Below are 12,602 nucleotides of genomic sequence, written 5' to 3' on the forward strand. Positions count from 1 at the left end.
AAAAGAAAAAAGAACTGCCCCATCATTGTCTGGGTGGAGTCAGAAAATAAAGGCAAAGGATACGACAGTCTCTGTGAACTGTACTCACCTGCTAATGCTTCCCTGACTCTAACCTATGGGAGGAGCAACAAGTTTCAAGTGTCTACTGAAAAGTTAGGGAGAAAAAAGCCAAGGAGACCTGAAACAAATACAAATATACCCAAAAAAGGGAAACGTCAGGCAACTCTTAAGGCAGGGTTTAGCTGTTTTTGGCAAACCATTTCAGATGTTAAAATGCATGCTACAAAAAAAAAAAATAATAATGTTAGAAAATCTTACAGACAGGATCTACAAGAAAGAGCACAGCAAACAAAAATCCACAGAAAGCTAAGTATGCAGTTAGCTAGCGCACAGGTGAAAAGCTCGAGACGCCAAGGTGAAGTGCATACTGCATGTGTCCCATACAACCTCTTTTCTGTTATAGCTGTGACACTTCTCAGCTGGAGAGATGGCGAGTAGGAGGAGGGTTTCAGTGGATAGCTGAGAGTGAGAAAACAATGAGAAGATGTTATAAGAGTGACAACAGAGATCTGCCATAGTCCCATTTGTGAGCCGAAGAAAGTCACTTGCCCAGGAGACTGTGTCAGTTTTGAGTCTTGTCACACAGCTAGAATCTACGTGTTAGGAAGCATGGTCCCAGGCTCTCTATCTACAGACAGAGACCGCAGTGCACTGACAGACAGTGACTATGGAGCAGATCTGAGGCAGCTGCTATGTGCACGAGGCAAAGGGCAAAAGGCAGAGGGCAAAGGGCAAAGGGCAGAGGGCAGAGAGCAAAGGGCAGAGCACCACTTTTGATTATTCTTTGTTACTTGCTGTCCTTCTTATCTACCTGGTCCAATTTCTTTCCATGAATAAAGTTCTTGATCGTTCATGGTAGCTAAGTAAGTAAGTCTTACTACCTGCTGAGACCTTGCAAAGAGTGACTTCCGTACTATGTTTATGGGCTGCAATTATGAAATTCCTGTGGGTGTCATCTACCTGTGACAGAGATGACCAGGGGTGATATTGGTTGCATTTGGGGATTCAAGGTAGTTTAGAGGAGAGGGAAATGGAAGATCCTCCTGGCCCATTTTAAGATGATGCAGTTACCAGAAAACTGTAACTGAATAAATAAAAATTCTACTGCCGCATTCACGTCCTCCCTCCCTCTCTTCATTCTCCCCCACCCCTCCTCCTCCTCCTCCTCCTCCTCCTCCTCCTCCTCCTCCTTCTTCTTTTTTTTTTTTGCTAGAGATCAAATCCAGGACCCTGGGCTGGTGAGATGGCTCAGAGGGTAAGAGTACCTGACTGCTCTTCTAAAGGTGCAGAGTTCAAATCCCAGCAACCACATGGTGGCTCACAACCACCCTTAACAAGATCTGACTCCCTCTTTGGGAGTGTCTGAAGACAGCTACAGTGTACTTACATAAAATAAATAAATAAATCTTAAAAAAAAAAATCCAGGACCTTGAACATGCTAGGCAAGTACTCTAATCCCCAAGGTGTATCCACTTTTACTAAATACCTACTATGGGCCAGATATGATTTTGACCATGGCTCCTGACAGCAACATGGTCTCCATGCTAAAGAAACTGTAATGTTTGAAAACATTATTTTGTTTTAAAATGTTTATATATTATTCTTGTGTATGCTGTGTGAATACATGTGTGTATGTGTGTCATGGTGTGTGTGTGTTTGTGTGTGTGTGTGTGTGTGTGTGTGTGGTTGGAGCAAACGTTTTGGCACTGAGTCTTTCTTTGCATCGTTACATGGGTTCTGAGGATCAAACTCAGGCTGTCAGGCTTCAGTAGCAACCACTTTACCCAATGAGCCACCCGGCCCGCCCCAAACCAACTAATTTAGCTAGCATGAGCCAACATGTTGTAATGGCAAGACCCTGCTCAAAAACAAAGTTTATCGGGAGACAGACACGTTAAATGAACTACAACTAACTTATAAGATAAAAGGCAATTTTAAAAGTATAACAAATGTGGTAAGTAGAAAATATATATGACACATGTGTTTAAGGTATGTATTAATATCAGACTCAGAAACACAAATATCTCCTAATACCCAGAGAAATAAGCTATTTCAGTGAGGGACTGCCCACAACAGAATTAGAATACCTGTTAAGGGTTCAATATGTACACCCTTTTCTAAATCTGAATCCCTAAGGAAAGGAAAGCTCTCAGCTATTTACAAAGTTCAGTCCAGATTTAAGAAACACTCTGAACAGCAGAGTCAAAACACTTGCGGGAGTGAACCAACACTAAGACAAGTTGGTGACTGAAAACTACATCTGGAACCAAGTACACAGCAAAGGGATGTTTTCTTTTTTGAAAACAAGTGGCTAAAACACCTATGGGCACCTGGCATAGACAGGGAATTAAACATACCTGGCATAGCTCAGGTAACTTGGATTAAAGAACAAACTACAGCAATATAAATGCGAACATGGCTGAAGCTTAAAAGAACTACATTGCTTGGAGATACCGCCCTGTTGAGGACTTATTATTCTTCCTGTAATGAATCCTGCAAAACATTTTAGTGGCAAATAGCATTTAAAAGGAAAGTCACTTTCTGGAAATGCAGAGATATAAAATTATGAAGCCCACATTTATATCTCATCCAGAGCTACAGAATTCATTTCAGTCAGAGAGCACAACTCAGTGGTAAAAGGAATGGAGGCAGGCCGGTGTGGCAGGCAGACCCTGCACATCAGGGAGGCGGGAGTCAAACTGGACTTATTCTGTGCTTCATAATAGAAAGCTGAATTTCTGCCTGGGTCTGCTTGATAAATAGACCAGATGCTTTCTGGTGGTATCGAACTCTTTATTTCAAAGCACAAGGAATAACTAACAACCAAGAATAAAAAGCTTTACTTAAAGCTATCATGTGTTTGTCACAGAAGTTGGCTTAACACAGGAAGACTACTACAGCCTGGTTTGGGTCTGACTCGCGGTATAAAGGACCCAACAGTATTAGACACTAAAGACAGGTACTTTTTCTATGTTAAAAATTATTTCTAAAAATAGCTTAGTATTGTATTTCGGAAATATGACTCAGTACCACATAAATCTTACCTAAGTCATTGTTCTTCGTTATCGCGTTGGCTGCCCTGGTTCGGGGTCCCTGCTGTGTGAACTGATATCCAAATTTAAGGATATTCGTATTTTCCTCAAGCATCTTGGCCATTTCTAATTCTACAGAGGTACCCAACTGCTGTCTCTGAAAGAATCATAAATAAAGAATATTAATAAACCAGATCAAAACATTTTTTAGGTAATTAAGATTTAGGATTTCCAGTCCCACACTGATTGTGCTAGTCTCCAATTTTTCCAAACTTCCACAACATACACACACAAAAAACCACATTTTTAAAAGTTCAATAGACACACCAACAACACATACAGCAATAAAGTGTAGCTACCATGAATGCACCTCAGACCCTCAAGGATGTGTATGATGGAGAAGACAGAAAGGACTGAGGAAAAAGTCTGGCTGGCACTGCTGCCGGATGTCCACAAAGCCCTGGCTTCAATCCCAGCACCACGTATACAGCTGTGGTGGTGCACACCTGTGACCCCATACTGGGAGCTGACAGCAGAAATTTAAGGTCATCCTCTCATACAGAGAAGGTGGAGGTTAGCCTGGCCTACATGAGACTCTGTCTCAACCTTGGCCCCAACAGACCCAAACCAACAAACTAACTAAAGGAGAAGATGGGTAAGCATCAGGCATGGTAGTGTGTACTTAGAGTTCCAGGTACCGGGTAGGCTGAGGTGGGAGGAATGCTTGATCCTAGATCAAGAACAGTCTGGGCTACGGTATAGTGTGAGCCTGAATTTGTTTTGTTTCTTGAAGTAATTCCCAAGAATGTAGAAAAGTGGGCCCTTGGTAATTGCTCGAAATACAGAATTATCATACTCTCCAGCAATTCTACTTGTAGGTATAAGGCCCAAGAAATAAACATGTAAGTTCATAAAAAAGTTATATATGAATATTCATGAGAACATTATTTTTCTTATTTTTTGATTTTTAAAAAAAATTTCATGCATATGAGCATATAAGTGTTTTGCCTGCCTGCCTGTGTGTCTGTCTGTACACCATGTGTATGTCTGGTGCCCATGAAGATCAGAAAATGCATTAGAGCTACCATTAGATGCTAGAAATTGAACCCAGGTCCTCTCCAAGAGCAACAAGGGCTCTTAACTACAGAGCCATCTCTCTAGCTCCACAACATTAACAGCTCCCAAATAGAAATGCATGTACACATGGGAGTTTTGACATGTATTGCAACAAGGATAAGCATCCAGGACTTTATCACAAAAATCACATACTGAGTTACAACTCAGTTAAAAATTTGAGATCATGAATTAAGAAGGATTTTGGCTCAATTATAAACAAATCTTTCTATTTTTGTAGTCTACAAATTTATTTTGAAGAACTCAGGGAATCATTTGCCAAATATCTTTTCAAATAACTGAAGTTATTTTGTGCGTATGTGCACGCGCACATGGTTACAGGTGCATTTGCCAATACACATGTGTCAGAGGCTGACACTATTTTTTTTCTATCATTCTCCACCTTATTTTTTGAGACACAGTTTTTCACTGAACTAGAAGTTTATTGTTTTGGTTAAGTTGGCAGGCCAGTGAGCCTGTGGGATCTGCCTGTCTCTGCTTCTCCAGATTAGATGTTGCAGCATTCTGTTTTTCTGTGGGTGCTGAATCCAGGTCCACATGATTATGCAGCAAGAACGTCACCACTGAGCCATCTCCCCAGTTCCTAAAACTATTTTTTAAATAAAAAATGAATAATTGCTCTATATGGAAATATTTCTAGCAAGTATATTTTCCCCCTTTAAAAACTTCTGTCTGTGAGACTGGTGAGAGGGCTCAGCAGCTAAGAACCCTTGCTGTTCTTTCAGAGGACCCAGGTCCAGATCCTAGCACCCACAGCCGGTGGCTCACAACCATATTTTCTCCAGTTCTGGGAATCCAAAGCTTCTAGTCTCCATATGCAGTGGGGGCTACAGTTTCCTTCGAGTTGCTACTGTAAACCACAAACCTGATTGTCAATCTTGAGCTCTGTCAGGGTCTCATTATCTCTCAAAGCATCCATCAGTGCTAAAACTCCAGCGCCTGTGATGAAGTTGGACTCCATATTTAAGCTCTTCAAAGTTCTGTTCACTTTCAGCATATCTGCAAAAGCCTAGACATCGAGAGAAAATATTTGGAGATTAAAATCTGATAGCACCTATTTTTCGCTGCATGTGCCATACATAAACTCATGAATTTAACTTTCTCTCTCAGCACCATTGCAGTTTTAGACACCACTGCTCAGTCTCTTGTGTATTTACTTATCCCATGCACATCACCATATATAAATAACCCTTACACTACTCGGTCACATGTAATACCCTGGTGTTACCATCTTTTAACTCTTCAGAGGCGGCTCAATGAGAGACAACTGCAATAATTCAGGGAGAGAACTCTGCTTGGACCAGGACAGGAGTAATAAAACTGTGAGAGACGGCTGGAGACTGAAAATATTTTTTCTTTCCTCCCTTTTCCCCTTTGAGTGTTTCTCTGTGTAGCCATGGCTGGCCTGGAACTCACTCTGTAGATCAGGCTGGCCTAGCACTAGGAGATCCACCTGCCTCTGCCTCCCAAATGTTGGGATTAAAAGCGTGCGCCAGCATCTCAGCTAAAGACAGGGGGTCACGTAGCCTAAGCTGGCCCTATGAGTCCCAGGCTGAGATGGCCTTGAACTTCTGATCTCTTTTGGCTCTACTTCCCGAATTGCAGGCATTGTAAGTATATCTTGGGATTAAGTATGTGCAACCACATTCAGCTTGTGGTGCTGGGGACAAGGCCAGGGCTTCACGCATGTGAAACCCTCTACTAACTGAGCTCCAGCTCCAGCCTTCCCCATGGCCCTTTGGTGCAGCGCTGCCCTCGCTGGCCTGGAGCAGAGATCATCCTGCTTCTGCTCAGCCTGCTGGGATTGAAGGTGTGCACCACCGCACCCAGATCCAGGCGATTAAAAAAGATGATTGTGTCTGTGTGTGTTTATGAAGTGTGTGGATGCACATGCATTATGGTGTACATGTGGAGGTCAGGGGGAAACTCTGTCGTTGGTTCTCTCTCTCCCTTTATGCGAGTTCTGAGCACTGAACTAAAGTCGCCAGGTCAGCGGAGCAAGCGCCTTTACCTGCTGATTCATCTCACCAGCCCGGAAGCAGACTACCACTGCCATGTAGGAGAAGGAGAGAAAAGGAGGCATAGGGCAGCTCGGGCATTCAGTCCTGTTAGATGTCCAAGCACAGCTACTTGGAAGGTGGCTGGGTGTGAGGGCAAAGTTAAAAACAGGGATATGAAGGAGGCAAGAGCGCTGGAGTCACCAGCATGCATTGAAATGAGCTTGCCCAGGCAGCAGTGAAGGTGAAAAGCAGAAAGCTCTGGATCACCCCAGCGTTCAGAGTTTGGGGAGAGAAGGAAGAATCTGGGTGGGACTAGTGAAGTGGGAGGACTGAGAAACACAGTTATATATGTATAGGTATATGTAGGTTATATATATCTATATATATACACACACGCATATATATGTATGTATAGGTATATGTATATGTTATATATATAGTATACACACACACACACACACACATATATATATATATATATATACACACACACACACACACACATATATATATATATGTATATATATATATATATATATATACACACATATATATATAAAATTAGGGCTAATGATATGGCTCAGTGGGTAGGGTACTGGCTGTGAACCTTGACAACCCAAATTCCATCTCTGGGACCCATATAGTGGTGGAAGGAGGGAAGCAATTCTTACAAGTTATCCTCTGACCTCCACATACACACTGTAACACATGTGCACACACGCGCGAACATACACACGTGTACACACACACACATATCAAATACATGGATAGATAAATGTGAAGGGGAGTCACAGTTTAAGTGGGTGCAGTGGTATAGATCTATAATCCCAACACTTGGGAAGTAGAGGCAGGAGAACCAGGGAGTTCAAGACCATCTTCCCTTACACAGAGCCCTGGACTATAGGAGATCCTGACTCACAAAACAAATTGGTTTAATCTCACTGTAACTCACAGGTCTGTAGACATCAGTTGGGAATGACAATGTCAATCACAGCATACTTACAACAGCCACGGGGTCATTGCTCCTGGTGGCTGCGAGACTGAAATGTTTCACATGCGTGTTGGCTTCCAAAGTTTTTGCAAAATCTTTTAGAGTTGGAATTGGGATATTCTTGAAAGACAAGAAACATGAAACACCATCAACATTTTAGTTTTCAGGAAGCTCAATCCATCAAATACATTTATACTTACTGTTTGCTTTAAAATATACTCAGGAAGCATACAAACAGCCTAGTCTACACAGAGTTCTAGGATAGCCAGTACTATACAGAGAGACCTTGCCTCAAAACAAACAAACTATCAGTAATAAGAATTTGAAAAAAAAAAAAACAAAAAAAACCAAAAAAACCAGAAAACAAAAACCAGTAAGAAAGCCAGTTTCTAGGCATTTGGTCAAGAGATACAAAACCTGTATTTATTTTTTCAAAGACGTCACACATGTGCAGCTACTTGACACATAACCATTCTAAACTGGAAGCAATCCATGTTGACTAAGTGACTTGTGAATAAACAAATCACAGCGAAACCTATGCGAGAAAAACTCCACAGTGAAAAAGAACAACTTAGTGAAACCTACCCAACATGGGAGAGTCTTGAGTGCACTCTGCCAAAGGCTAGACTCAGAAAGCTGCACACCTAATCCCATTTTGAAGGCTGGAGATGGCAGAGTGAGTAGTAGTCAGGATGGACAGGGGATAACAGAGGGACCTAAAGAGTGTCTACCGGGACAGTGGCCTTTATATCCATCAGTCAGTCATTTATTTTTTGTTTTACAACTCGACAGTGGTATCTTACAGCTTGTACAACTCAGGACTGTACACTAAAAGAATTTTACTTAATTATACTAAAAATACCTTCATTTAATAACCGATTAAAACAAAAACCAAAAGGCTAATGTTCTTACAAGTAGGCAGTATTTTGCTGGGCAGTGGTGGTGCTTTTAATCCCAGTACTCAGGAGACAGAGGTAGGTGGATCTATAGAGTGAGTTTCAGGGCAGTCAGGGCTACACAGAAGAACCCTGTCTCAAAAAAAGTGGGCAGTATTTTAAAAAAAATTAATTTACTATGTGTAGGACTTACATTTTTATATAATAAACTCTTTAAAGATGGTCTTTTCTTTTTAAAGATTTGTTTATTGTTATATGCAAGTACACTGTGGCTGTCTTCAGACACACCAGAAGAGAGGGTCAGATCTCATTATGGGTGGTTGTGAGCCACCATGTGGTTGCTGGGATTTGAACTCAGGACCTTCAGAAGAGCAGTCAGTGCTCTTAACCTGCTGAGCCATCTCTCTAGCCCTAAATACTTTCTATAACACTGAATTTCTAAACTTGGACGGAATCTATGTTCATATACCGTTAGTATACTTCACCTTAAAGAAAGGAGATAAGACTATATACCAGAACCATTACATTATTACCTTGGGTTCCACTGACTCATAGCAAACATGTGTTGATGTTGATACATATGTATATTGCAGGCTTAACATACTTACTTTTATATTATTCAAATTAACTTCAACAAGACGGGCATCATTTTCCCTAATTCTCTTCAAACTCTCTTCAACATTGGTTGGATTTGGTGGCTCATCAAACACCGGAAGAATCTTTTCCCCTTTAACCACATCTGCAGGAGCAAATAGAAAGAGAAGGGCTGACTGAGAGGCTAAGAAGGAGGGGAGATACACAGCAACTGGGCCATCTATCCCCACTCTGCATAACTGCTAAAAACCCTTTATATGTTGCAGTTATTTATGTCACCAATGAGTGTTACTGAGTAGGTTTGCTTCCCTTTACATTTAAGGAGTTGGCTTTCTTCCAGCTAGTGGACTGTGGCAGATGGAGGAGCACTTCTCGGAATGGAAATGAGGGAGTTCTCAGTTTTACAAAACCACGGGAGTATTTAAAGCTTCAGCATCTAATAATGGCATTGGGTTATGTTTTTTAAATGCTCTTAATTTGTGAGACATATATATGTATATGGAGACAAACTAACAAAAATAAGACTTGACTTAAAATAGTTCCATGGGATGCTACAATTACATGAAAGGCTCACAGGGACGGTAAGTGGATGGTGCTGAGTCAGCTCATCTCTTTTTTCCCTGCCTCTGGTTCTAACGCTGAGCCCTGCCATGTAAACAAGGCTGCCAAGCCTTGCCATACTCTCTGCTTTAGATTCTCGAGGGCTGAGATTAGAAGTGAGCATCACACAGCACACAGTTCCTCAACCATCAGTCAGTCTTGACATCTCCAAAGCTGAGGGACCACACTTATACACTGTAGAATTTAAGCGTTTGCCAACTCCCCACAATATTAACCAAAGCAAAATCCCCACGTTCACATCTGGCCTAGCCATTAGACCTAATGGTTCATAGAATCACGGGAGACAGAAACATAAACTAACAACCCAGGGTTGCAGTAAACCACATGCAGTAGGTGGAAGTTTTATTTGGCAAATAACCTAGTTCACTGGTGAAATAAACGACATGGCAGGGGGGAGGATGTTGAGGAGAGGAACTGTGAAGAATACAGTTCCCATATTCTGGGAGTTTTGGGCTGATGAGATAGCTCAGCAGGTAAAGGTGTTTAATGCTAAGCCTACACACGAGTTTACTCTCTGGGACCCATAGGAGACAGCTAACTCCCACAAGTTGTCTCAGATCTACACATGTACACACATGTACAACATGGCAAAAGGTTTTTTAAAGAAAGGAAAAAGAGACGGAAAACCAAACAAATGTAATGTGTAACCTTACTTGGAGTCTGATTTGAAATAAGGATGACTTATTTTTGAAAGTAAGAAAAGTTTATACACATCGAATTTCAGATATGAAGTAACTATTATTTTTTTGTGTTTAATAATAGCATTGAGTTATATATTTAAAGTCTTGAATTTGTGATATATATATATATATATATATATATATATATATATATATATATATATAGTGTATATGTGTGTATGTGTGTTTTTTGCTTATGCGTAAAGTAACAAAAATAAGAAGGTTTGACTTTTAAAAATTTTAGGGGGGAAAAAAGAAGGCTGGTGAGATGGCCCAGCAGGGAGGTGTTTACTGCCAGTCTGGTGACCTTTTGATTCTTGGGACCCACATGATAGAAAGAATAGACTCATATAGGTTGACCACTGACCCCTAAATGCAAGGAAGGAAGGAAGAAGGGGAGGGAGAAAGGGAAGGAAGGGAGGGAGGGAGGGAAGGGAGGGAGGGAGGGAGGGAAAGTTCAGAAAAAGACGAAGTCGCCGGGAGGGAGGCGGAAGAGGTGCCTTGCTACCACCACCTCTTCAGGAGGAGGCTCAGGAAGCATTCTTAATTTTGAGATTATAAACATGAATCACAACACCTGACTAAACCTTAATGGCTTTCTTGATAGCAATATCAAACTTAAATTTTAGGTTTGGCACATGTATATATAATATTTGGATATCTGGTATAATAACTACCAAAGTTAATACATGGAGGAAGCAAAGGATTAGAATTCACAAGGCATTTTAGTAACTCACTGGGAAAATGTTCTTGGCTGACACCATTGCTACTTCCCAGCACATCACAGAACGGTGTGTCTGCAATCAGATTGTGCATCCCAAGAATAGCTGCAGAGACAGAAGAGAGTTAGCTTTCCACTTCTACCTGCTCTAAACCTTCCCATTTTTACGTGGAGCCTTGCTGTGTCTCAGGCAGGCCTCTAACTCCTGGGCCGAAGCCCTCCATGTAGCTGTGACTATAGGTGAGCACAGTACCCAGTTTGCAAACAAAAACTTTTAAGTATTTTAACATTCTCCAGACACTTCCCCACTAAACTGAAAATGGAAGTTACATCCCCAAACAGGAGGAAGAGGTGAGGTCGTGGTCAGAAATCACCAACAACCTCTCATCTATTCTCACCAATACCCTTGTTATTTCCTAACATCTTTTAAGTTAGACTACAGGGTGAGGCAGGCTGACCTTAAAGGAAAACCTGCGCTTAGCTCCATCTGGTGGCGAAGAGAGGAAAGTGAAAAGATGCTCTTACTGTTCACCGTCTAGGGTTGCAGCAACATAACACTATATATACAAAGACAGAGCAGAAGGCCAGGCATGACGGCACATGTGATACAGTAAGTGCTGTTAAGTTCTTTCATGTAGAATAAAGCAGCACTTTGAGAAGCATTCAAATTCTTTGATGTGCTCTCTGATGAAGCTTCTATTTATAAAGCCCCCCAGTGCTCTGCTCCATAAGGAATATACCACCTTCTGGAGTTGTGACAACACATACTCTCTCCCGCCTTCCAAGGTCCTTCCTGGGAACCTTCACTCTACTTTTCAACATGTCATTGGGTTATCGGGTATGAGGATCTTCCTACATGTCACATTTTCTACCCAGGAAAATGGGCGTTTGCATAGTAAGTGGGAAGAGTAACTGGGAAAGAAGCTGGCCACGGGGATACAGAAGTCAGCAGTACTCCTTGTCATTCAATGAAGTTGGGGAAGTGACTACAGATCCTGATTTCTATTTACTCTCCATAAAGCAGGGCAGACGGTGACCCTGGAGGCTTTTCTTAGTGATTGGACTGCACAGGCTCACCAGCTGATGGAACAGCCTTTGTTGTTGTTAGAAAGACTAAAATACAGCAACATAGGAATATCATCAAATAAGACATTTTATCACTATAAAATTTCACCATAGAGAGTATGTAAAGGAATCCAACTGTGAGATTTGTTGTACAAAGCAGGCATTTGTCTAATGCATGAAGATGGGCCCTGTATGGCTTGCCCCATGCCACACTTATGCAAACCCCTCCTCCCCACCACCCGCGCCTCGGGAGATAGATACCTGCAAGGTCACATAGCTCTGTGTCTGAAGCACTCGTCAAAGCTTCTTCTAGCTCTGGGTCAAGGGATATAGTTTCTTCTGTAAAAGTCTGCGCTGGCTTCTGTTTGGGGATAAAAATTTTCCCTGAAAAACAAAAGCATTTGTTATTTATCACTGCTGTCACTACATCATTGCCATCTTTGCCCCTCTCTCTCACCAGGTAAGGCACATGCAACTGAAATAGACAAGCAGGTCAAAACCAACATCTAGCCGGGCAGTGGTGGCACATGCCTTTAATCCCAGCACTTGGGAGGCAGAGGCAGGAAGATTTCTGAGTTTGAGGCTAGCCTGGTCTACAGAGTTAGAGTTCCAGGACAGCCAGGACTACACAGAGAGTTCCAGTTCCAGGACAGCCAGGGCTACACAGAGAAACCCTGTCTCGAAAAAAAAAAAAAAAAAAAAAAAAAAAAAAAAAAAAACCCCCAACATCTACAGCAATATACTGGCTACACATGCTAGAAAGCAAGAATAACTGAAAAATCTTCCCATCTCTGAAATTAAAAATGGC

The 12,602-nt window shown here is 41.7% G+C and overlaps 1 protein-coding gene across 1 annotated transcript in view; it reads right to left on the reverse strand.

The window, feature by feature from the left end:
• Positions 1–12,602, reverse strand: part of Tmod3 (tropomodulin 3) — a 57,878-nt gene that overhangs the window by 4,380 nt on the left and 40,896 nt on the right. The window contains exons 4-9 of the mRNA XM_021206138.1: positions 12,056–12,178; positions 10,746–10,835; positions 8,722–8,852; positions 7,230–7,337; positions 5,092–5,235; positions 3,105–3,249 (exon numbers count right to left, since the gene is read on the reverse strand). Coding sequence (XP_021061797.1) covers positions 3,105–3,249; positions 5,092–5,235; positions 7,230–7,337; positions 8,722–8,852; positions 10,746–10,835; positions 12,056–12,178 — 741 coding nt within the window. The remainder of the gene's footprint in view (positions 1–3,104; positions 3,250–5,091; positions 5,236–7,229; positions 7,338–8,721; positions 8,853–10,745; positions 10,836–12,055; positions 12,179–12,602) is intronic.

Source organism: Mus pahari, chromosome 10 (assembly GCF_900095145.1).
Source record: "Mus pahari chromosome 10, PAHARI_EIJ_v1.1, whole genome shotgun sequence".
NCBI classification, from domain to species: Eukaryota; Metazoa; Chordata; class Mammalia; order Rodentia; family Muridae; genus Mus; species Mus pahari.